Here is a 25,647-nt window from a genome sequence, read left to right as displayed (position 1 = left end):
AGTGAAGTAATTAAATAAAAATTAGAAGCCTATTTTTTAAAAAAAAGATTCCTGGAACTTAATAAAAGTGTTGGGCTCTTTTTTTTTTTTCCGTTTTTTTCTTAATAGACTTAAAAAAAGTTCTCTCCCTGCCCATATCCCCCTTTTTTATGGTACTGGGGCTGGAACCCAAGGCCTTGAACCAAACTTAAGTTTGAGTTCTACCACTGATCTACACTGCCAGTCCCTAAAAAAAGGCTTTGGATTTATAGAAAAATTGAATGGAAAGCCCAGAAAGTTCCCATATATACCCCTTCTCCCACACTCACAGCCTCCCCCATCATCAGTATCCTAAACCACAGTGGTACATTTGCTGCAATGGAAGGACTAACATAGTTTTATTATCCAAAGTACATGTTAGTGTTCACTCTTGATGATTTAACTTCTATGGATTTTTCCAAATGCATGATGATATATATCTACCACTGTAGTATCATACAAAATAACTTTATTGCCTGCCCCCAATCTCTTTGGGCTCCACCTATTCATCTCTCCCTCCCTCCAAACCCTTGCCTACCAGCCACCAACCTTTTTCTGTCTCCAGAGTTTTGCCTTTTTCATATTTCATATTGTCATATACAGATTGAGACCTTTATTTGAAATGCTTGGGACCAGAAGTATTTCAGATTCTGGAATATTTGCATAGACTTAAAGTTTCATATTTCAGGTTTTGGGTTTCTGGGTTTCAGATTAGAAATGTCCCACCTGTAGTTGGAATCATATAGTATATAATCTTTTGGCTTCTCTTACTTAGTTAATATGCATTTAAGATTCTTCCTTGTCTTTTCATATTTGATAGTGTGTTTTTAAAGAAGTAAACAATGTTCCATTGTAACCACAGTTTATTCATTCTCCTATTGAAGGATATCATGGTTGCCTCCAAGGTTCAACAGTTGTAATAAAGCTACTATAAACATCAATGTGTAGGTTTTTATGTGGAAGTAAGTTTGCAACTCATTTGGATGAATATCAAGGAGCAGGATTGCTGGATCATATGGTAAGAGTATGTTCAGTTTTGCAAGGACTGCCGTACCCTCTTCCAAGTAGATATGCCATTTTGCGTTCCTACCAGCAATGAATGTTACTCCATATCTTGTCAGCATTTGGTGTTATCAGTGTTTTGGATTTTAGCCATTCTGATATGTGGGTAGTTGTTTCTTATTTTAATTAAATTTGAAATTTTCTAATGAATGTAGTGTTGAAAATCTTTTCATAAACATATTTGACATCTATATATCTTCTTTGGTGAGCTGTCTGTTCAGGTCCTTTACTCATTTCAAAAATAAGGTTGTTCATTTGTTTTGGGTTAGTTTTAAGAGGTTTTTTTTTTTTTTTTTTTTTTTTTTTAAATTACATTTTAGATACCAATCCTTTATCAGATGAATGTTTTGGACAGATATTTCTCTCAGTCTGGCTCATCTTTTTATTCTCTTAACAATCACTTTCATAGCAGAAATTAATTTTAATAAGATCCAATTTAATTTTTTATTTCATGGGTTGTGCTTTTGGTGTTATATCTCAAAGGTTGTCAGTAAACCCTAGGTCACTTCGATTTTCTCTTAAGTCTCCTAGGGATTAGATCTTCTAATGTTTTACCCTAGGGTCTGTGATCCAGTTAGAGTTGATTTTTGTGAAAAGTGTAAGATTTGTGTCTGGATGCTTTTTTTCTGTTTTCATTTTTTGCATATGGATATCCAGTTGTTATATAAACACCATTTGAAAAGACTTATATTTTCTCCATCGAATTGCTTTTAATTCTTTGTCAAAGATCAGCAGACTAGATTTATACAGATCTATTTCTGGGCTTTCTGTTTCATTCATCTTTGGATCTATTCTTTTGCCAGTGCCATTCTGTCTTGTTTGTTTGCTTTGTGATGCTGGGGATCAAACCCAGGGCCTCACTAGGAAAGCACTCTACCACTGAGCCATGTCTCCGGCCCTTAAAGCCATTCTGTCTTGATTATCATAGCTTTATAGGAAGTGTTGAAGTTAAGTAATGTCAATGTCAGTCCTCCAACTTTTAAATTTCCTTCTATATTGTTTTGAGTTTCTTGCATTTCCATATAAACTTTACAATAATTTTCTTAATAATCACAAAATAATTTGTTGGCATTTTTATTAGAATTGCATTGAATCTATAGATCCAGTTTGGGAAGAATCGACATAACAGTATTAAGTCTTGCTGTCCATGAACATAGGATATCTCTCCAACTTAGTTGTATTTTTTGTAATTTTTTTCACTAGATTTACAGCTTTCTGCATGTAAGTCTTCTATATACTTTTTTAGATCCATATACCCTCTCCCTGCCCCTCCCCCGCCCTGCCCCTCCCCCGCCCCTCCCCTCCTCTTCTCTCTCTCTCTCTCTCTCTCTCTCTCTCTCTCTCTCTCTCTCTCTCTCTCTCTCGTATATATGTGTGTGCTAACATAAATGGTGTTGTAGTTCAAACCATTTCTTTGTTCACTGCTGGTATATTGGAAAGCAGTTGACTTTTGTATACAAGACTTTTACTCTGCAGCTTGCTATAATCACTTAATAGTTCTAGGTTTTTTGTTTTTAATTCCTTGGGATTGCCTACATAGTTATATCATTTGGTTTTTAGTATTCAATTCTGTGAATTTCTTTCTGTGCACTGTTTTTACTGCATCCCACAAATTTTGATAAGCTATATTTTTATTTAATTCAATTTAGTTTTTAAATTAATTAATTAATTAATTAGGCAGTGCTGGGAGTCAGACTCAATGCTTTGAGCATGCTAAGCAGGTGCTCTTCTATTGACCTACCTAGTCCTAATTCATAATGTAAGTTTCTCTTGAAATGTCTTCTTTTAAGGAGAAGCAGAATACCATTTTTATAATTCTCTGCCTTTGATTAGTTTCTATGATCAGTGTTACTAACAATTTTGGTGCCTTTGGCAGCAGGCATTCCAGAAGTGGTGCTTTCACGAGTACCATTTTTGGAGGTAAAATGTAGGCTGTATTCATCTGGGGTCGAGTTTCTCAAACAAGAATGGTTTTTATCCCAAGGGAATATTTAGCAATGTCTGGAGACATTTTTGGTTGTCACAACTAGATGGAGATGGGTGTTATTGGCATCTAGTGGATGAAGTTTAGAGATGCCATTAAATGTCCTACGATTCATGAGAGTCCTCCTTACCCCCAAAAAGAATTCTCTGGCCCAAAACACGAGCAGAGTGATGCTTGAGAAATCCTGAGTCTAGCTTGTTACATTCTGTTGTTACATGGAGAACCTTGAAGCCTTAGAAATCCCTGGGCAGTCTCTCAGGATTTGTTTTCTGAGGCTAAGTGCCTCCTCTGTAAATACTTTGTGGTTTGGTCCATTAACTTGCTCTGGTACATTTTCTATACCTTGAACTTAGCATCCAGAGGCCTACTATTTTTTTTTTTTTTTTAACAGAGTAGTACTTATATTCTTCCTGATGTTTCCAAGAGACAGGCTCAGTTGGCCTGCATTTCTTACAGAAGAGAACCTGGTGATAATATTCTAATCTGTTGCTGGCATCTTTAGCTCCCTAATCTGTGTTTACATGGCACTGAAAATCAATTCTCCCTGGTGCCAGGCTCTGTTCCTCCTCAGCACTCTGGCACCATTGGCAGAAAACACCTCCCTAGTCTCTTCACAGTGCTACCCTACTCATTTATTTTATTGCACAGCTGTTCTCCAGAAAATGTTTCTTGAGGCATAGATCATACAGGATGCCTTTGGAGAGGGGGGTTGGAGTCTTTATCATTTGTGTTCCCAGTTGCAGATCCACAGCACTTGGAAAGCATCTGGTTATTCCTGAACTGTTTTCCTGTTTGTAGCTACCATCTCCTCCCCCAGAACAAGCTCCCAGAATATGAAGTTTGTTTCCTTCATTTATTTTCCTTCCTCTCTTAGCAACTAGCATTTCGTTCATCACAGACTAAAAAAGTAATTTACCTTCTTTCCTTTTGTGTAATATGCTCTTCTAGTAAAGTTGGAGGAAATTGTAAGGATCTAAAGTAATTTGTGAGACTGGTAGTCAAAGGGAGATAGATATCAGCCATCTAGATTATAGATAAACAAGCATGGGGAACAGTTAAGAAGCTCAGTGGGTCAGAATGAAACTTAAGTCTTTAAAAGAAAATGGTAGAACTTCAAACTAAAAATTATTTGTATTATTATATAGTTTAGGAAAAACAAGAAAGTGCATTTTAAGAAAATTCTGCAAACTCATTGTTTTGTGGAATGAGGTGTTACCAGATTCCAGAATCATAAAAAAATATAAAGCTGATTAAAATATTCAAAAAGAAAGTCTGGCTGGTATCTGACCTTTTTTATGACCAAAGGTTTCCCATATTCTCACATCACATGTGATTATTGAAGAAACATTTTTCTGTTAAGGTTAAAGGAAGGGACATGCTTTAACCTCATCTGAACAGTATGACATACGGTCCTCAATAAGGGTTTGAGGTCAGTGGGTATGTTGACAACACTCCTAAATGCTATCTTTCTCAGGTTTTCATGTAGATCATGATAGTTTGGGACTATCTGTGAATTTGTAAGATTCAAAAATTAAGGATATTGGTTTTTCTAGAACAGTTATTTTTCAACCTTTATTTCATTATTATCCTCCTGAGAAACCTTTTTAGACATTTTTTTCCCCAGTCATCATTCCATGAAATTTTAATGTCATAGATAAAATTATTTATATACTCTGGCATTTGGGAGGGGAACAAATGATTATAGTGTCTTTTGGGAATGGTTACCTCACTTCCCCTGGCCCTCATGCACCAGTTTTAACCCCCATGAAGACAATATCACCCATGCTGAGACCCCAGAAATCTAGAGATATATCATTATCTTTGGAAATGAACTGTTACTTGTACCTTTCCTTACAAATTAAAACTGGGACAAGGACTGTTAATAAATTAATGTTGAGAAGTGTCTTCTGATGGCCTGCAGCAGTTATAAGAGTAAAAAGAATGTGTTTCTTTATCTTATGCCTTGTATGGAAGACATTTTCTCTCTGAACAACACCTTGATCATTTGAGGAAAGAATGGGCAAACATCAGGATTAGCAGAGCAATAAATGCAACTCTCTAAAAGGAAAAAGAAATCACAGATCACAAGGTGCTTTTGCAATGATATGTGCAGGGGAAAGAGTAGGTTAATATTGAAGAATCCAGGTATAAAATTGTCCATCGTTCCAAAGCTAGTATGCTCTAACAAGTTCAGTTTCTGAAAATAGGAGTTGATTTGTAGCAGAGAATACCATTTAGCTTATCTGGCATCTAAGAATGTTCTATTCTCCCAAGAGGGTTTGGCTCTGTCTGATCACAAGGGTGGTTGTGTATGAAATGCACCTCGGAAGGAGGAGGAGGAAATGACATGTTCATGTAAATGAAATACAACTGCAAATTAAAGTGTCACCCTGTTAAAAAAAAATCCATTTTTATTTAATTGGTTACCAAGGGAAAAATGTCATACAGAAGTATATATCAGGGAAAGTTAAACTGTGAAATATTACAAGCAAATCTGGATTCAAGGAAGTTCTTGGGGGGGAATTATAAAAAATTGTCTCAATAAAAATATTCTGATGCTGCAAAACTAGCTCATGAATTTCTGCCCTGTTACATGCCAGGATTCTGAAAGAGATTAACAAATATTTCCTCATTTGTTCTTTACCGTCTCTCTATCCAGTCAGCTGTGTGCTAGCTGCCTCTTCCCTGAAGGGAGCCTTCTTTTGCGATGTATTATGAGGAAGAAGGTCATCTACAAAGGAGATGCTTTCTCCAAAACAGTGCTGCTTACCATCAAAACATCCAAGGACTAAAATGCTTTTGGCTTTTCCATGTTCATGGTGTCCTCCCACTTTTTACTTTCCTTTCTCCACATTTTTATGAAAACACATCTGTCTCTTTAGATCATGAGCCTCTTTAGATCATGAGATGGTATACGTATAGGACCTACCACAGAGTTGGCACAAAATAAATGTTAAGTGATAACGGAAGGGTTGATGAATGGAATTATATTTCCACATAGAATTGTTCCTTAGGATATAATATGTTTCCTCTTTGAGGTAAAAACCTTGCCATATGATATTCCACAGGTTTTTTTTTTTTTTCCCCCAACTTTAGTTGTGGTTCTTTCTCTTTTCTCCCTTCTACTAATCTCACTATTATTTTCTGTTCTACAAATGATGTATTGTTCTGTCTTTGTTTTCTCCTCCATCAGGGGCAGTGATTGGTGATGGACAGTCTGCTGTGGCCAGTAACATTGCTAATACCACCTACCGGCTCCAGTGGTGGGACTTCACTAAGTTTGACCTTCCAGAGATAAGTAATGGTAAGCCAATATCAACCTGGGGTCCTGGTGGAAGGGGATACATTTCTGGTGAGCCAGAACTCAAAGCCTCACGTAGCACTGGATTTTCAATCGTCTCATTGGGTAGTTGATGGACACAGGCCATTCTACAGCTCTTCTGCTCACCTCAGCACTCCAGCTAACATGTCTTGAGCCCTGAGGATTTATGGTCTAGTAGTTCACTGGCCAAGTCTAAAAGTTAGATGGAACTAAAAGGATCAGAAATAGAAGGTAGTATCAGGACTGAAGGCTACACCTTGTGACCCTTGAAGAGGAATATAGTGATGTTAAGCTCATTTATAAATCCAGACCTGATTGGACTGAAGTGAGTGGTATGGTTTATTTCTTTTTTTACAGATATATCTGTCTAAAACTTCTTTTTTCCTTGCTTCTGGAGAAGTTCGTAGTCTCATGTTCCCATTATTCACTTGGAATCACAACTTTGTAGACATTTCATTTCATTTGGTGTCTAAGGAAGGACCTTCTCACATTCCTGAAAAGTGGTAGTTCAGACCTTGCTTGTATTCTTCTGATGGCCTCATCTGACTAGAGATTCTAACCATCACTACAAAATTTCTGTTAAACTGTTCTTTATTGTACTGTGAGCCCCTGTTCCCCTTCCTCCTGTTCGGTTTTACCACTGAATTTCCATAGAATAAGCCTAATGAGGGGCTGGAGTTGTGGCTCAGTGGTACAGCACTTGCCTGGCATGTGTGAGACCCTGGGTTCGATCCTTAGCACTGCATATAGATAGATAGATAGATAGATAGATAGATAGATAGATAGATAGATAGACCATTTACAACTAAAAAAAATCTTTAAAAAAAAAAGAAGAAGAAGAAAGAAAGAAAAAGTAAGAACAAGCCTAATGATGCCTTCCAAGTAACATTCCTCTAGCTATTTGAAGGTAAATTGCCCTTTCCCTTTAAATCTTTCTTTTCAGGCCTTACTGCCTTAGATTGCTTTATCTTGTGTCGCTTCCAGATCCTTGGCAGTTCTGCTCATCTTCCATTTTAACTTTGGCAGGGTGTGGAGGTGGGAGGGGAGGTGACACAGAACAGAATAGAAGAGTCTTGACATGAGCTTTTACCTAGTACTTTGGACAGTATTCATCTTACCTAAGATTTCAGCAGCTTTTTCTGAAGCCACTATTGAATTTGCAGTCACTTAAAATTTCTTGATTTATTATTATTAAGCCAAAACTCAAATGCTCTGTACTTAACCTTGTGTGGCTGGAATCTTTTAAAAACCAAAGCAGGTTTGTATTTGTTTTCATGAAATTTTATCATGGCATCATTGATTCCTAGCTCTTGCCTCTCAATATCTTATTAACTTTGATTAGTCTTCTCTCATTCTTATATCATCTACTAATTTGATAAACACCCTTCCCCTTTCTTCCTTCAGATTATTAGCAAAACTGATAAATCAGAGCAAAGTATGGTGGCACAGGCCTGTAATCCCAGTGATTTGGGAGGCTGAGGCAGGAGGATTGCAAGATCAAGACCAGTTTCAGCAATTTAGGGAAGCCTTGAGTAACTTAACATGATCTTGTCTCAAAATAAAAAATAAAAAGGGCTGGGAATGTGGCTCAGTAGTAAAGCACCTCTGGGTTCAATCCTTAGTTCCAAAAGAAAAGAAAAGAAAAGAAAAGAAAAATCGGTGAATCAGGACACTGCACCAAGCTTTGTTGTATTGTGGGTTTTGTCTGTTGATTTTGGTTCATAAATTACATTTTAGGGCTTAGTTATTCACATCTGAAGTATATGTTTCCTGTCTTATCTGTAGAAAGGATTTGTTGGATACCTTAAAATAATTAAGATGTTGTCTATTTGTGGCATTTCCCTGTATGCCAGTGTTTTCTTCTTTTGTGGGGAGGGGTGGGGAGGTGGTTATCTGGGATTGATCCTGGGGCATTTAACCACTGAACCATATCCCCAGCCCTTTTGTATTTTATTTAGATACAGGGTCTCACTGAGTTGCTTAGTGCCTTGCTAAATTTCTGAGGCTGACTCTGAACTGATGATCCTCCTGTCTCAGCCTCCTGAGCCACTGAGATTACAGGCCTCTGCCCCCAACTGTATAACATTCTTGATATTTTTATCAAAGGAAATGAGGTTGGTTTTTCATGTTCTGTTCCTTAGTGAAATCTCATCCATTTCTTTCTAAATGCTTATAATCCAGGTATGTCCAATAATCTGTTCTTTAATCCTACTAGGAATCCATAGCAGTTTACTTTCCCTTATCAAAAACCAAATGTGCTGGGTTTGGTGGTACACGCCTATGATCCCATTGGCTTGGGAGGCTGAGGCAGGAGGATCTCAAATTCAAAGCCAACCTCTGCAACAGTAAGGTGCTAATCAACTCAGTGTGACCCTGTCTCTAAATAAAATACAAAATAGGGCTGGGGATGTGGCTCAGTGGTTGAATGCCCCTGAGTTCAATCCTCGGTACCCACCCCCAAAGAAAGAAGAAAGAAAACCAAAATGTGTTTGTTCATCTCTACTTTTCTGGCCCAAATCTTACTGGCTGTAATTTTTTTTACAGGTAATTTGTTTCCTTAATTTGTCACTTTCTATTGATATAATATGAATTAGGTAATACAGTCACTGTTCAAAAATTTTAGAAATATAAAAAGATGTACAATATGAAGCCTTCCAATCCTGTTCCCTGCCACCTACCATTTCTTATCACAGGCAACCACTGTTAACAGTTTCTTGTCTGTCTTTTCAAGGATATTATGTATGTATAAAAACAAATGCAAAGTAATATTTTCCCACCTTTTATGTATTCTGAATGGCAGCACACTGTACCTATTTTTCTTATGTTTTTTTTTAACAGTATATCTTAGTGATCTTTACATATCAATATAGAAAGAATTTATTCAAAGCTGAGGATGTGTAGCTCAGTAGTAGAACTTTTGCCTACCATACAGGAGGCCATAGGTTCAATCCCCAATACTGCATTCAGTCAGTCAGTGAGTTTATTCATTTTTTATGGCTGCCTTGTATTTCATTGAATAAATTTTATTTTTTAACTTGTGTTCTATTAGGTTGTTTTCAACCTTCTGCTATACAAGCTATATTACAGTTTGTCATCTTGCACATGTATAAGCATATTGATAAGATAAATACCGAGAAATTGAAATTTCAGGGAGGAAGAGAGTATGTACATTGATAATTTTGGTAGATCTTACCATATTGCCCTTTGTGCATATTGTGCCACTTTAAATTCCTACCTGCAATTCATGAGAGTACTTGATTCCCTAAACTCTTTCTGATAACTTTTATTGAATTCTTATATATTTGCAAATATGATAGATAAAAAGTAGTATGTGAACATTTTAAATTGGTCCCAGACAAGGTTGTGTGTCTCTTTGTATACTTGACTGTTTGCTGCTCTGTCTTGACCTGCCTACATGCTTTACCTCTTTCTCTATTGTGTTAATGGTCTTTTCCTCAGCAACTCTACAGAAGCTCTTTATAAATCAGAAAATTAACTTATAATAAGAGTTTCCTACCTGTCATTTATCTTTTGACTTTGCTGAAGGTTATTTTTGTCATAGAACTTATTTTAAATCAAAATTATACAACTTTCCTTTTATGGTTTCTAGTTTTTTGATCATTTAGTACTTTATATTTTAATTTTTTGTATTTAAAATCCTTGATTCTTTAGGAAACTTAATCCCCCATAAGAAGACTGATCCAACTTTCTCCCCATTATGGCTCATTATTTGTCCCAGCCCATTAATATTCCATTTGTTTCCACTGATTTGGAATGTCATTTTTCATCATACTATTAATTTTCTGTGTGTATTCAGACATATTTTCAGGCTATTCTGTTATAGTGAGCTGATTGTTCAGATGAGAGTTCACATGGATTTTGTTGTTTTTTGTGTTTTGTGGTACTGGGAGTAGAACCCAGGAGTAGAACCACTGAGCTGCCTTCCCAGACCCTTTTTTAATTTTTTATTTTGAGACAGGGACTTGCTAGGTTGCAGAGGCTAGCTTGGAACTTATGATCCTCCTGCCTCAGCCTCTCAAGTTGCTGCAAGTATATAAGCATGTGCCACTTTTTCCAGTGTGGGTTTCATTTTAGAAGATTTAGAATCTGGTAGAACTAGTTTACTGTTTTGTTTTGTGGTTTTTTTAAGTTTTTCTGTCTACTTTTGTATTTTTTAACTACATTTTTATTTTTTCTCTTGATAGGAATATTAAAACTACTTTTTATCCTGGCATGGTGGCACATGCCTGTAATCCCAGTGGCCTGGGAGGTTGAGGCAGCAGGATCGTGAGTTCAAAGTCAGCCTCTGCAACAGCAAGGCACTAAGCAACTCAGTGAGATACTGTCTCTAAATAAAATACAAAATAGGGCTGGGGATGTGGCTCAGTGGTAAAGCACCCCTAGGTTTAGTCCCTGATGTACATACATACATACATACATACACAAAATAAATACATAATTAAAAAAAAATTTAAAAATAGAATCTGGCAGTATAATTTTTTATAATCACATTTAATTTATATAAATACTTAAGGAGATTAAATATCTTTATCTTATCCTACAATATGATTTTCAGTTTATCCAAATTTCTCTTGTATTCATAGGAATGTTTTAAAGTCGTCTTCATATAAATCCTATACATTTCTTAAGATTTTTAACTGTCATACTGGCCTTTGTTTACTGGTTATAGTATTTACTTTATTAAATCTCATGGAGTTATCTAAGTATGCTTCCTAGAGATAATAATTTTACCCTCTCCATTCCAGTTTTTTACATTTGTGATTTTGTTATTGCAATACTGGGGGTTAACCCAGGGACATACTACCATTGAGCCACATCACATTGATTGATTGATTAATTCATTGATACTAGGAATTGAACCAGGGGTACTTTACCACAAGGCCACATTCCCAGCCCTTTTTATTTTTTGTTTTGAGACAGGGTCTCACTAAGTTGCTTGGGTCTTGCCTAGTTGCTGAGGCTGGCCTTGAACTTATACACCTTCTGACTCAGCCTCCTGAGTCACTGGGATTATAGGTGGGTGTGTGCCATGGTGCTCAGCTTGTGATTTCTTTTCTTTAAGTACATTAGTGTTAACCCTAATAATAGTGATATTGTATATACCCTCCCCCATTAAGTGTATTACTAGCTGATAGGGTTGAACTAGAACTACTTTTATTATTTTAAAAATTATCCAGATATTCCTCTTTTACTAGTCATTTTTATCAAGAATAGTATTGAACTTATTTATGCCCTTTCAGTATTTATGATCTTATAATTTATAATTTTTGTAATTACAAGTTTATAATTTTTCTTTTCTTAGATCTAATGTAATCAATTATGTTAATTATATAGCCATGTTTGGTGGCACACACTTGTAATCCCAGTGACTCCAGAAACTGAAGCAGGAGAATCACAAGTTCAAAGCCAGCTTCAATAACTTAGCAAGGCTCTAAGCAACTTAGTGAGACCCTGTCTCAAAATAAAAAATAAGGGGCTGAGGTTGTGGCTCAGTGGTAGAGTTCTTGTCTAGCACACATGAGGCACTGGATTCAAACCTCAGCACCACACAAAAATGAAACAAAGATATTGTGTTCCCCTACAACTAAAAAATAAATATTTAGAAAAATAAATTTAAAAAAATAAAAAGGGCTGGGGGTAGCTCAGTGGATAAGCTCCCCTGGGTTCAATCCCCAGTACAAAAAAATAAGTCATACAACATTTCACCCATTCTTATATTAGTTGGTTAAACCCTACCTGGTTTTAATGTATTTTTTTCATTGATATTCATAAGCAAAATGGATCTTGGTGGTTCTGTTTTTTAATGAGATTTTTGTAGGTGTGGTGTTAGTGTTGTTTGTGTTACAAATATAACTTCTTTTTTCTTATTTTGTCTGTAGCTGTTTAAAGAATAACTGGAAGAACTTCAGAGCAGTATTGGAGTTACTTACCTTTTTTTTTAATATGGACCACTTCATGAATTTGCATGTCATCCTTATGCAAGGGCCAAGCTAATCTTCTGTATTGTTCCAATTTTAGTATATGTGCTGCCCAAGGAAACCCTTATTTACCCTTCTTTGCCCTTAAAGATCTGGGTCTGATTCTCTCCCACAGCTAAAACATAAAGAGAAGTGAATGCTTTGATAACCTTCTGTCAACTTTATTGGACATTATGTGAGATATTTATTTTGATACTGGGTCTCAAGTTACCAAAGCTATCCTAAAATTTGTGATTCTCTTGCTTCAACCTACTGAGTCACTGTGATTATAGGCATGAGCCATTCCTCCTGGCTTAAGTACATAATTACATAATTGTGTGTGTGTGTGTGTGTGTGTGTGTGTGTGAGAGAGAGAGAGAGAGAGAGAGAGAGAGAGAGAGAGAGAAGGAGAGAGAGAGAGATAGGTGCTGGGGATTGAATCCAGGATCTTATGCATGCGCAGCAAGCAGCCCCAAGTACATAATTCTTAAACTACACTAATTCAAATCTCAGCTCAAGTACCATCTAGCAGTATGACTTTGGGTAGTTTAATCTCTCTATACTTAATTTTCCTTGTGTATAAATAAAGATTGTAATAATGTAATAATGCAAAGTTCATAGGATTGTTATGAGAATCAAAAGAATTAACATATATCAAGTACTATTAAATACTATTAAAATATTTTTTAGTTGTAGATGGACACAATACCTTTATTTTATTTGTTTTTATTTTTATGTGGTACCAGGGATCAAATCCAGTGCCTCATGCATGTTAGAAAAGCACTCTATCACTGAGTCACAACCCTGGCCCTATTTTTCCATATTTTTATTGGTACATTCTAATTATACATAATGGAATCTGTGTTACATATTTGTATATGCATATGATATAACAATATAATTTGGCTCATATCATTCCCCAGTATTTCCCTTTTTTCTCCCTTCCTCTCTCCCCTTGGTCCTTTTTCTTTACACTACTGATCTTCCTTCAATTTTCAATTTTCATGAGATTCCCCCCACTATCACCTTTCTTCCCCCCCCATCCCCCTCCCCCCTCCCTCCATCCCCCCTCCCCCCACCCATTTTCCACATATGAGAGAAAAGATATGACCCTTGACTTTCTGAGTTTGGCTTATTTCACTTAATATAATGTCTTACAAATGACATGATTTTATTTTTTATGACTACATGAAACTCCATTGTGCATATATGCTTAAATTTTTTTATCTATTCATTCATTTACATATATCTAGGTTATTCCCACAGTTTGGCTATTGTGAATTTTGCTGCTGTATATATGGGTATTCATATATTGTATAGTATGCTGATTTTAATTTTTTTAAAATTTTGGGTGATAATTTAATTCTTTAGGATTGATACCTGGGTCATCTGGTGGTCCATTCCTAGTCTTTTGAGGAGCCTCTATATTGATTTTCATAGTGGTTATACTAAATCTACAATTCCACCAACAGTGTGAAAGTCTTCCTTTTTCTCCTCATCTTGTCCAGCATTTACTATTGTTTGTATTCTTGATGTTTGCCATTCTTACTGGAATAAGGTGAAATCTCAGTGTAGTTTTAATTTGCATTTCTCTAATTTTTAAAGATTTTTAAAAGTTTTTCATATGTTTGTTGACTATTTGCATTTTTTCTTTTGAGGAGTGTCTAGTTCTTTTGCCCATTTAAAAATTTTGTTTATTTATTTATTTGGTATTAGGAATTAAACCCAAGGGTGTTTTACCTCTGAACCATATCCCCAACCCTTTTTATATTTTTTATTTAGAGACAGGGTCTTGCTAAGTTGCTAAAGCTGGTTTTAAATTTGTAATCCTCCTGCCTTAACCTCCCAAGCCACTGGGATTATAGGCATGCGCCACCACACCCAGCTTGCCCATTTATTAATTGTCTTTTTTTTTTTATGTTAAGTCTTTTTTTTTTTAAATTTATTTATTTTTGCAGTGCAGAGGATTGAACCAAGGACCTTGTGCATAGGAGAAAAGCATTCTACCGATTAAGCTACATCCCCAGCCCCTCATGTTAAGTTTTTTGAGTTCTTTTAAAATTTTGGGTTTTAATTCTCTGTCAGAACAGTAGCTAGCAAAATTTTTCTCTTGTTTGTAGATTTTGTCTTCACATTCTTTATTATTTTCTTTGCTATGCAGAAGCTTTTTAATATGATACCATCTCATTGATTAATCTACTTAGTATTATTTCCTGAGTTTTAGGAGTCCTATTGAAAAAGTTGTTATCTTTGTTGGAGTGTTGGTCTTAGTTTCTGGTCTAATTTCTAGGTCTTTAATCCATTTTGAGCTGACTTTTGGGCAGGATAAGAGATAAGGATCTAGTTTTATTCTTTTTTTTTTTTTTAAAGAAAGAGTAAGAGAGAGATTGAGAGAGAGAAAGAGAGAATTCTTCAATATTTATTTTTCAGTTTTCAGCGGACACAACATCTTTGTTTGTATGTGGTGCTGAGGATCGAACCCAGGCCGCATGCATGCCAGGCGAGCACGCTACCCCTTGAGCCACATCCCCAGCCCCTAGTTTTATTCTTTTACATATGGATAACCATTTTTTTCCTAGCAGTATTTGTTATAAACATTGTCTTTTCTCTAGTGTATGTTTTTTGACACATTTGTCAAGAATCAGATGACTATATGTATGGGTTTGTCTCTGAGTCTTCTGTTCTGTACCATGAGTCTGTGAATTTTTATGACAGTACCATACAGTTTTTGTTATTACAGCTCTATAGTGTAATTTGAAGTCAGCATTGCTTTTTGGGCTTAAATTGCTTTCACTTTTCTGGGCCTTTTATTCTTCCAAACGAATTTTGGGACTATTTTTGTTTTTTTCTAATTCTGTGAAGAACATTATTGGTATTTTGATGGGTTTTGCATTGAATCTGTATATTGTTTTTGGTAGCTTTGTCATTTTAACAATATTAATTCTGCCAATACATGAACACGGAAGGTCTTTCCACCTACTCGCGTCTTCTTTAGTTTCTTTCTTCACTGTATATAGAGTTTTCACTGTAGATGTCCTTTACCTCCTTGGTTAGATTTATTGTTAGGTTTTGTTTTTTGAGGGTATAATGGATGGGATTGTTTTTCTGATTTCTTTCTTAGCAGGTTTATTATTTAAATGAATATCACCATTTAATAATGATATCAATATCATTATTGGTATATAGTAAAGCTATTGATTTTTGTATATTGATTTGGTAACCTCTGCTGAGTTTATTAGCTCTAGCAGTATTCTAGTGGAGCTTTTTGTATCTTCTAAGTATAGGATCATATCATCTGCGGTGATGATTTGACTTCTTCCTTTCCTATTTTTATCTCTTTCATTTCCTTCTCTTGCCTAATTGCTCAGGCTAGAATTTCTAGCAGCAATGAGAATGGACATCCTTGTCTTGTCCTGGATTTTAGTGTAAATGCTTTTAGTTTTTCCCTGTTCTCTATGATGTTAGTTTTGGGTTTGTCATATATAGCCCTTATGATGTTGAAGTAAGTTTCTACTGTCCCTGGTTTCTTCAGTGTTTTTATCATGAATGGGTGCTGGATTTTGTTGAAGGCTTTCCTCTGCAGCTATTGAAATGACTATGTGATTTTTGTCCCTAATTTTATTTATGTGGTAAATCATTTGTTGATTTGTGTATGTTAAATCATCCATGCAACCCTGGGATAAAAGCGACAGAGCTTGGGATGTGGGTCAATGACAGAGTAGCCCTCTGTTCAATCCCTAGTGCTATAAATAAATAAGTAAAATTTTTGCAAGCTTCAGTTCATTCACACTATAGCTTCCTTTCATTTTCTTCTTTATTTGTCATTGATTCTGTGTTCCCTCTTCCATCTTTGAATATGACTTGTAAAACCTGAGCTGATCATAAAGCATCATGAACAACCAAATCGGCTTATGTAGTTATGATTCTCCTTTCTCTCTTATTTAAATCACTGGAATTGTTAGAATTTAGCATTTTTAAAGTGTTGTATTTGGCAGGGGTGGTGGCTGCAAGCTTGTAATCCCAGAGGGTTGGGAGGCTGAATCTGGAAGATCACAAGTTCAAAGCCAGCCTCAGCAACTTTGAGGCCCCAAGCAACTTAGTGAGTCCGGTCTTAAAATAAAAAATAAAAAGGGCTAGGGATGTGGCTTAGTGGTTAAGCACCCCTGAATTCAATTTCAGTACCTTTATTTATTTATTTATTTTTTTAAGAGTTTGATTCTTGAGAAAATCCTAAACTCTAGGAGTCAGGACACATATATCTCATAATGGCCAATGTTCTTTTCCATGGTATTATCCTCTAGATGAAGTAACTTTTTTTTTTAAAGAGAGAGAGAGGGGGAGAGAGAGAGAGAGAGAGAGAGAGAGAGAGAGAGAATTTTTTAATATATTCTTTAGTATTCGGCGGACACAACATTTCTGTTTGTATGTGGTGCTGAGGATCGAACACGGGCCGCACGCATGGCAGGCGAGCGCGCTACTGCTTGAGCCACATCCCCAGCCCCATGAAGTAACTTTTAACTGAGGTTTGTATCATTCACTTTTTCTCTCTTTTGGTACTGGGGATTGAACACAAGGATGCTTTACCACCGAGGTCCATCCCCAGCCTTTTTTTTTTTTTTTTTTTTTTTTTTGAGACAGGGTCTTGGTAAATTGCTTAGGCCCTCCCAAGTTGCTGGAATTGTAAGTGTGCATCACTATGCCCAGCTCACTCTTAACTGTTTCCTTGTTGGTCCAAATAAGGCATATTTACAGTTGAGCCCTTCACTCTTGATAGATTTGATGATTAGTAGCATAAGTTGGGAATTACTTTTACTGTAGAATTCATTTCTCAACGTCACTTGCTTCCCAATAGAGGGTAGCCTTTAACTTTGGAACAGCCTGGACCTAGGAACTGTGATTCTGAATTTTACTTATGGGTTCAGCAGCCACCACGTTGCTGGTCATTTGACATAATCTGAATTGCATTTCACCCTTTTTTGGAGGTAGGCTAAAAATTCCTACCATTCTCTCACTTAACATTAGGGGGGTTATGAATCTGCAAAGAGTTCAGAAGTTTATGAATAAGGCCTCATATGCATAGACAATTTTGAAACTGCTTTTTCAGGAAAAAAAATAGCACAATTAAATCTATTCTTTCTTTCCCACCCTCCCCCACCTACCTTCCTTCCTTCCTTCTTTCCTTCCTTCCTTTCTAACTTATTTCTTTCTTTCTTTTTTTTCTTCTTTCATGAGGATTGAACGCAGGGGTGCTTTTCCCCACTCCTGAAGCTAGCCTCAAACTTGTAATCCTTCTCCTCAGCCTTCTGAGTCTCTGCAGTTATAGGCATATGCCACAGTTTGACTCAATGTAATTTTTAAAAGTAGAGTGTGTGTGTGTGTGTGTGTGTGTGTGCACGCGCGCGGGCGGATTGAGCATAGTAACACTTAACCACTGAGCCACATACCCAGCCCTTTTTATCTTTTGTTTTGAGACAGGGTCTCACTAAGTTTCTGAGGCTTTGAACTTGGAATCCTCCTGCCTCAGCTTTCCTAATTGCTGGAGTTACAAGCATGCACCACTGCACCTGGCAAGAGTAGTCTTTTATTAGGTGAATGGCTTAGGTCACTAGGGTTCCTGGTGGAATAGGCCTTAAGAAATCCAGTGGATAAGTAGTGTGGGGTAGTACCACAAGGAATGTAGTGATTGGTGCCTTTGGGGATGCTTGGTGTCTTGTAGAACTCTGGTCTTCTGTTGAAATCAGAGACGTTCCAAGATAGCCAAGAGGAAAATTTCCTGCTGACTTCAACCCCCTTGGGTTTTCCAAATCAGTATATAATGCATTTGCAAAGGCACTGCAACGACTAATCACTCCCATGGCCTCATCTGACCAACCAGTTAACAGGCTACCCATTGATCTTTGTACAAGGTATTTTTTTATAATTTATGGTACTGATAGGAAGGCAGAGTCATCTGCTCCTCCAGGCATCAGTATTTCTAACCCCTCCCATTCCCTGCTAGGGCATTTTTCACTTGGAAATCATTTCTAATTGGGAGGAGATTACATTGCAGAGTCTGGAACATGGCTTCCTGCTGTCTCCTACATCCTTTTTTCTCCCTTTGGACCTGCCCCCTGAAGCTCTTCAGCAGTTTTGATTTGAGATATGTTTTCTTTCCTAGCCTTTATTTCATTCTTAGCTACCTAGCTAACTGCCTCATCATCTATTCCAGTATGATTTTGCGTGGAAGTGAAAGCCATTTGCTGAGTTCTCAAGTGTGGTCCCAGACCAGCAGCATCAGGGACACCTAAAAATTTGTTGGAAATGTAAATTCTCAGGCCCCGCTCCAGCAGTCAGTATTTTGATATTGCCTCCAGGTGACTGTGGTGCCTGCTGTAGTTATGAACCACCACTGCCAAGTAAGGCATGGAGCACAAAAAGATTTCCAGTGACATTTGGACTGCTTCACTTTTTCTACCAGCATATATTATTGATGAATCCAAAAAGGATGAGTTGTCCATTATCATTAGGATATTACTTTTTTGTAATAGAAATCAAATAATAGAAATCAAAAAATCACTTCCTGAATAAATTAACTTATCACAATTTTAGCTTTATGAAAGGAAGCTGCACACGTGGTAAAGCAGTGACCATTCACCTTTGTAACTGACCATTTCCATTTCCATGTGAGAAATTAATAGACAATAATCAGTCAGTTAAGTTGCTATTTGGGGCTTTGAAATAAAAATGAAACTGTAAATACACAGCCCTGCACTTGCTGTAATACAGCTACCAAATCACTTTGTGCCCGTCACAGCCCCTTCATTATTGTAGAAGTACAGCTGGATCACTAGCTGCAAAATTCCTGAAACCAAATATGCCACTAGAGAATCTGTTATAGTTTTCAGCATTCTCTTTTTATTTATCATTTGCATGTCTCTCAGCTCACCTTAATAACCTGGAACATATGTGAAAATAGGTAGCATTGAAGGAAGGGGCAAATTTTAGGTAATAGAAATACAAGCACAGTTCCTGAAATTGAGGCTGACAAAATGCTTTTATTCATCTGCCCAATTTTTAGGAGTTTTAAGCCAAACTTTCCAGAAGAAGGAAAACCTCACATACACTTTTCTCTTTACCTTTCATCCCTGTAAACAGTTGGAAACTTTTGTGTGTGTTTGTGTGTGTTGGTGGAGAACTTTGAGGGTCCTTATACACTTCTGCATTTGACCAAAATATATATTAACACCCAGTGAGATAGATCTATGTAACAGCAGGATAAAAGAGTAAAAAATACCCACTGAACATTATCTACATTAAGGGTAGATAAAATGGTAGCTGCAAAGCTGTCTTAGAATCCATGGGGTCCCTTCTTCCCTATTTATTGTCATGTCCTGATTAATATTTTTGGTACTTTTCTCTTTCCCCCTGCCTTTGTTAGTACAATTCTAAATTGTTAATTTTTTAAAAATGTTTTTGAGGGTTACATCAACCTCAAGATTAAAAAACCAAAATGAACTCACTCCTGAAGCTTCCCACAGTCATTTTGATTCTGTGTCCCCAACTGGCATCATGTGTTAGTACAGAGGAGGAAAAGGAGATTGTCATGTTTTTGGCAAAAGGCTTGGGACCCTGTGTCAGGAGCAGATGATCCTAGTGCTAACTAGATAAATCTAGCCATTCAGGCTAGAGCAGATGGTGGGTTGGGAGTTGAGCAGTAGAGGCCTAATGGTGATAGCATGAGTATTTGGATGTCATTATTTTATTAGTTAGCAAACAGAACCATCCTTGTGGTCCCTCCTCAGTTTTATGTGTAATTGTGCTGTAGGTGTCAGCCCCCGAGAGTTGGCATAACAGCGAGTCAATGTGTTCTCATGTGTTTTTTGATTTACTGTCATCTCTGTAGCTTCATAAGCAACACACAGGGAAAGAGGAACAAATGCAGAGTTTTGCGATTATTTTGAGTCTCTGATCCCATGCACCCTGGAAAATCAATTCTTTGTTTGTTTTCCTTGGGCTGATTTCCTAGGAAAACTTGCTCTTGACTTCCCAGTCCTGTCTGCTTACTGGAGCAAATCACCTAGAACCTGGTGAGGGCAGCTAAGCTTGGCCTTTTTTGTTGTTGTTGTTTTTAAACCATAATGCCTCTGACAATTAATATCTCCCTCAAATAGGAGACAGAATAGAAAGTCATTTTGCATGCATTAGATCTAAGTGAGGGACTGGGGATGTGGCTCAAGTGGTAGCGCGCTCACCTGGCATGCGTGCAGCCCGGGTTCAATCCTCAGCACCACATACAAACAAAGATGTTGTGTCTGCAGAGAACTAAAAAATAAATATTAAAAATTCTCTCTCTCTCTCTCTCTCTCTCTCTCTCTCTCTCTCTCCCTCCCTCCCTCCCTCCCTCTCTCACTCTCTCTTTAAAAAAAAAAAAAAAAAAGATCTAAGTGAGAGAATGCCAGTACCCATGAAGTATCATGTTCCATCTCACATCAAGGATAAGAAACTTCATCCTGGCAGGAAATCACACAGTAGGACTTACAGAGGGATTCAAATGCAAACCAGTACCAGGCATGCAGATATATTCCCCATGCTGGCTAACATCTCAGTGTCCTATCATGTGGAATGGATTTTCACAGACAGACAAGCCCTCAGCCCCCATCCTGCTATCTTAACAGCCTGAGCCTGCTCTCTGGCCAGTGCTATGCTTTAGTCTGAGTAACTGCGAAGTGCAGACTAGTTCTTCCTGTGTACATTACATTGGTTCACAATATGGAAAAAGACAGCCTTGTGAGAAACAAAAGGAGCCCCAGCCATTCAGCCAGGACTGGACTTTGTTTCTCTTTATCCCCACTTTGTGAAGTTAGGGATTAGTGCAAAGAAAAATACGAAGCAAGAGTTGGAGTTGTGGCTCAGTGGTAGAGTGCTTGCCTAGCATGTGTGAGGTACTGGGTTTGATTCTCAGCACCGCATATGAATAAATGAATAAAATAAAGGTCCATCAACAACTGTGTGTGTATATACACACAATCAATTTTTTAAAAAAGAAAATACAGCACAAATTGGTGAGACCACTTCCCTCCTCGAGATCACAGAGCAGGTGTTGAGTAGGTTTCCCACCCTCGAAAACTCTACCTGTTTCTGCTTTTCCTTGGAGTCACTGGGTTTGTGTTTTCATTTGTCTTGGTTTTGATCTCCTGGACAATAACAGTTTGGGAAAGTTCTCTGGTAAAGTTTTTAGTAAGTTTTCCTTAGTTGATCTTCAAGTGATGTTTCCTAAGTGTGAACTAAGACGACTCAGTAGGTGACTGTGATTGTGGGCATCCTGTAGTGTCTACTGAAGTGGTAGGAAAGACGTCTTTATTGCCTCTCATATATCCTGTTCCCTGACAGTTTGAATAATAAGGCATCCTGTATAGCATTTTTATAGATAAGGTTCAGGCTCTTGGGAAGGCCCCAAATTTTCTTTGTCTCAGAATTTTTCACAGCATACACTCAGAGTTTTTTTTCCTCTTTTCTTTCTTTCTGTGATGCAGCTTCCGTGAATGTGCTGGTGCAGAACTGCAAGATCTACAATGATGCCAGCTGTGACATTTCTGCAGATGGCCAGCTCCTGGCAGCTTTCATTCCTAGCAGCCAGAGGGGCTTTCCTGATGAAGGCATCCTGGCAGTGTACTCTCTGGCCCCCCACAACCTGGGTGAAATGCTCTACACCAAGCGATTTGGTAAGGGATAGGAAGCCCAACCTAATGACAGAGGGACGTTGGTGCCTTGGCATGGGAATTCCTAGGTGAGGCATGGCTTGGGTGAAAGTAATGGTCACGCACTGCCCCTATCTTCATTAGGGCACAAGCCAGAGAAAGCTTGCTTTGCAAGAATCTTGTATAGTAGCATTGAAAAATAATAACGAGTCCTCTCTACCACAGTAGCATCACAAGCATGCTCCTGTTATGGGGCTGGGAGCAAGAAAGGAGTGCTTTGGTCTTGGTGTGGAGAACTGAGCACACATATAGCAAGGCAGTTTGACTTTGAAAGCACCCCCAAAGGTTGGGCATGGTGGTGCGCACCTATAATCCCAGGTTCAGGAGGCTGAGGCAGGAGGATCGTGAGTTCAAAGCTTCAGCAAATTAGCAAGGTCCTAAAGCAACCCAGTGAGACCCTGTCTCTAAATAAAATATTAAAAATGGCTGAGGATGTGGCTCACTGGTTAAGCACCCCCTGGGTTTAAATCCTGGTACCCCAAAAATGCCCCAACCCCAAATATGCGTGCTCTTTGATCCAGAAATCCTACTTCCAAGGAATTAAAATCATGTGCAAAGATTTACATACAAGGATGTTCACAGCAGTATTTTTTGTCATACAGAAAAATGTAAGATTATTGCTTTAAGAGTTCTTTTAGAGTTGCTTAAACAAATGATGATGCAATAATAGGATAGAATACAATTAGCCTTAAAAATGCTCTCAGAGGCCAGGCTCAGTGACACATGCCAATAATTGCAAGGCTGAGGCAGGAGGATTGCAAGTTCTAGGCTAGCCTTAGCAATTTAGCAAAGCCCTAAGCAACTTAGACCTTTCTCTAAATAAACAGGGCTATGGATGTGATTCAGTGATTAAATGCTCCCAGGTTAAATCCACAGTAACCAAAAAAAAAAAAAAAAAAGCAAACAAACCTCTCAGAGGCTGAAACAGGAGGATTGCAAGTTCAAGGCTAGCTTCAGCAACTTAGCAAAACCCTGTCTCAAATTAAATGACTGTGGATGTGGCTCAGTGGTAAAATGTCCCTGGGTTTAATCGCCAGTGCCAAGGTAAACAAAAAAGTGCTCTCAGAAGAATATTTAATAATAAAGAAACATTCATAATATATTAAGTGAAAAAGTAGATTTCAAAACAATATTTATAGACTGATACCAATATTTTAATGTGGTTACATGGTAACAATGGTTAACATTTATTAAGAACTTTCTATATATCAGACAGTACTCAATACATGTATGCCTTCTCATTTTACTATTCACTACAACCCTATGAGCAAACCATTATGAAGATTGGAAAAATGACTAGGAGTGTATTTCCTTGAAATGGCAAGAACTCTGGGAAATGTTTTTCTGTTCTGTTGGCCCTCAGGTCCCAATGCCATTTCAGTGAGTCTGTCCCCAATGGGCCGGTACGTAATGGTGGGCTTGGCCTCCCGAAGAATCCTGCTGCACCCCTCCACAGAGCACATGGTGGCCCAGGTCTTCAGGCTACAACAGGCCCATGGTGGCGAGACCTCCATGAGGGTGAGTGCCATTGTATGTGTCTGCATTATATACAGCTTCCCTAGGCTAGGCAGGGTAGTAAAGGACAAACATGCTGTGATCTCCCAACTGGAAGTGGAACTGTCATGGTCTGAAGCAGTAAAGAAGGGCCCTGGTCTAGTCCATTCAGGACTAGCAGGCCTCACTTTGGGGAGCTCTGGACTGTTGAGAGACATGGGTTTTCTTACACCCTAGATAGTGAGCTAGTCCCCCAGAGGCCTGAGAGTACCTTCAGAGAAAGAATAAATTTAAAAGATGTTCTTACCTCAACTTGGAACTTTAAGTATGGAGATCCATAAAGGACTCAATGTGATATTTATGCTTATTAAGTGAAAAAAATTTTTTGAGAACGCACACTATAAAATGTGATCATATACCCTGAAATCATAACTGTGATGGAGGGTAAGGACTGTAGTCAGTTTCTGTGCTTAATTGTACCATGCATTTCACCAGAAAAGGCCCTGCTTAGGGCCCTCCCTTGTCTAAGGTATACCTCTCTTGTATTACCATAAAAACTTTCTGGGCAAATTGTATGGTTAGTGGCCTTTGCACTCAGCCAAATTAATGTGCCCGGTTGAGCTTCCCATATCCCATGGGAGCTCATTTGGCTAGGATTTTGTGAAGGGGAGTCAAGCATTTGAACACTTCTCTAATGAGATAGTATTTAAGCTCTGCTTCAGTCTTAAGAACCTGTGAATTAATTCCCTTAGTCCTTGTGTAGTTTGTGTTGTTTGTAGTTTGATGCACATGTTGGTGTATTTTTTGTTTTCTTCAGTCGTGTGCTGTGTATGTTTAATCTGCCCAATTTGGTGTATAAGCTCTTTAGGGGCATATCCCCCAGGATCCCTACTTAGTGCTCTGTGTATAGATGCTTGTTGAATGCCTCAAATGGGAAGGTTTTTTGTTTTGTTTTGTTTTTAAGAAAATTCTAGAGATAGTGGTAGCCTGGTGTGGTCCTTGCTTCTCCAGCCTCTTCTCCCTGACTCCTTTTAATATATTCTAGCTGATTATGCTGAACTGCTTTTCAAGCTCCTTAAATTTGATAAGGCATTTCCTTTCCAGGGCACTTTAACCTTGAATGTCCTTGTCTCAGGCATCTACACCTTCCCATGAGCTCCTCCCCTTCTCAGGCACCTTCCTTTATATAAAACTAATCATTTACTCTTTGTGCAACCACTATACCTACACACGTTCTTAGGTTAATACTCATCACACCAAACTGCATTTACCAGTTTTCATTTTGGTCTGTTAACTTGGATTTATCTCAAGAGCAGAGACCATGTCTGTTTTCTCTTTTTGAAGTCTAAGTGCCTGATAGAGAACCTGACATTTAGTAGCAACTGAATGAATGAAAAGAGAATCTCAAGGAAATCATCCTCATTAACATTTCTAGGTGGTAACTAGTAAAACCAGTGACAAGTGACACCCTATCTCTGCAAGCCTCTGAAAGGGGCAGAAACAAGGCAGTCACTGCCCTTACAGTCATACAATAGGAGAGTTCTGATTCTTGAATTCCATATGACTCTGAAAATACTTGGCATTGGGTAAAGGAGAGAAGTTTGTCAAGATTTTTTCTTCTCTGAATATTAGGGGATGGAAGTTGAGTTTTAGTTAATTATGTCTTGGCTTATTGTTAGCAGTTGTGAAAAGTAAAAGAGCGCCTGATATCTGCCCTTCACCACCTAGAATCCTGGCCCAAAACATCTGGGTAAGGGCAACAACTATAAAGTAGAAGCTAAGATGGTGGGATCTTTTGTCATATACTGGCTTGCAACTAAGGGAATGCTGTTGGAGGACTCTGCTGAGGAGAGGTGGTAAACCACTCAGTCCATTGCTGTCCTGCTAAGGGGCTCATGGCAACCAGCCAGCTGTATGCCTCATGAAGAGAGCTATTTCTGAGACTTCCCAGTGAGAATATTTGATTCTCAGTAGGTACCATCTGCCACTAGGCAAGGGAGCTAAAGTAGCTAGAAAAAGTTTCTGTTTGAGAAATGTTTCTCTCATGAAAGA

The 25,647-nt window shown here is 37.8% G+C and overlaps 1 protein-coding gene and 1 non-coding gene across 12 annotated transcripts in view; one reads left to right on the top strand and one right to left on the bottom strand.

Moving 5' to 3' along the window:
• Positions 1-25,647, top strand: part of Ambra1 (autophagy and beclin 1 regulator 1) — a 189,844-nt gene that overhangs the window by 131,999 nt on the left and 32,198 nt on the right. For all 11 annotated transcript variants that reach the window (XM_076847114.2, XM_076847120.2, XM_076847119.2 and 8 more), the window contains 3 exons: positions 6,258-6,368; positions 21,877-22,065; positions 23,465-23,619. In XM_076847114.2, the coding sequence (XP_076703229.1) occupies positions 6,258-6,368; positions 21,877-22,065; positions 23,465-23,619 (455 nt within the window). The remainder of the gene's footprint in view (positions 1-6,257; positions 6,369-21,876; positions 22,066-23,464; positions 23,620-25,647) is intronic.
• LOC143393176 (U6 spliceosomal RNA) lies at positions 12,345-12,447 on the bottom strand. Its single transcript, XR_013090494.1, has one exon. It is a non-coding gene; the product is annotated as a U6 spliceosomal RNA (small nuclear RNA).

The sequence above is a fragment of the Callospermophilus lateralis genome, chromosome 2, assembly GCF_048772815.1.
Source record: "Callospermophilus lateralis isolate mCalLat2 chromosome 2, mCalLat2.hap1, whole genome shotgun sequence".
In the NCBI taxonomy this organism is placed as follows: domain Eukaryota; kingdom Metazoa; phylum Chordata; class Mammalia; order Rodentia; family Sciuridae; genus Callospermophilus; species Callospermophilus lateralis.
This window is presented reverse-complemented; position numbering and strand designations above follow the sequence as displayed.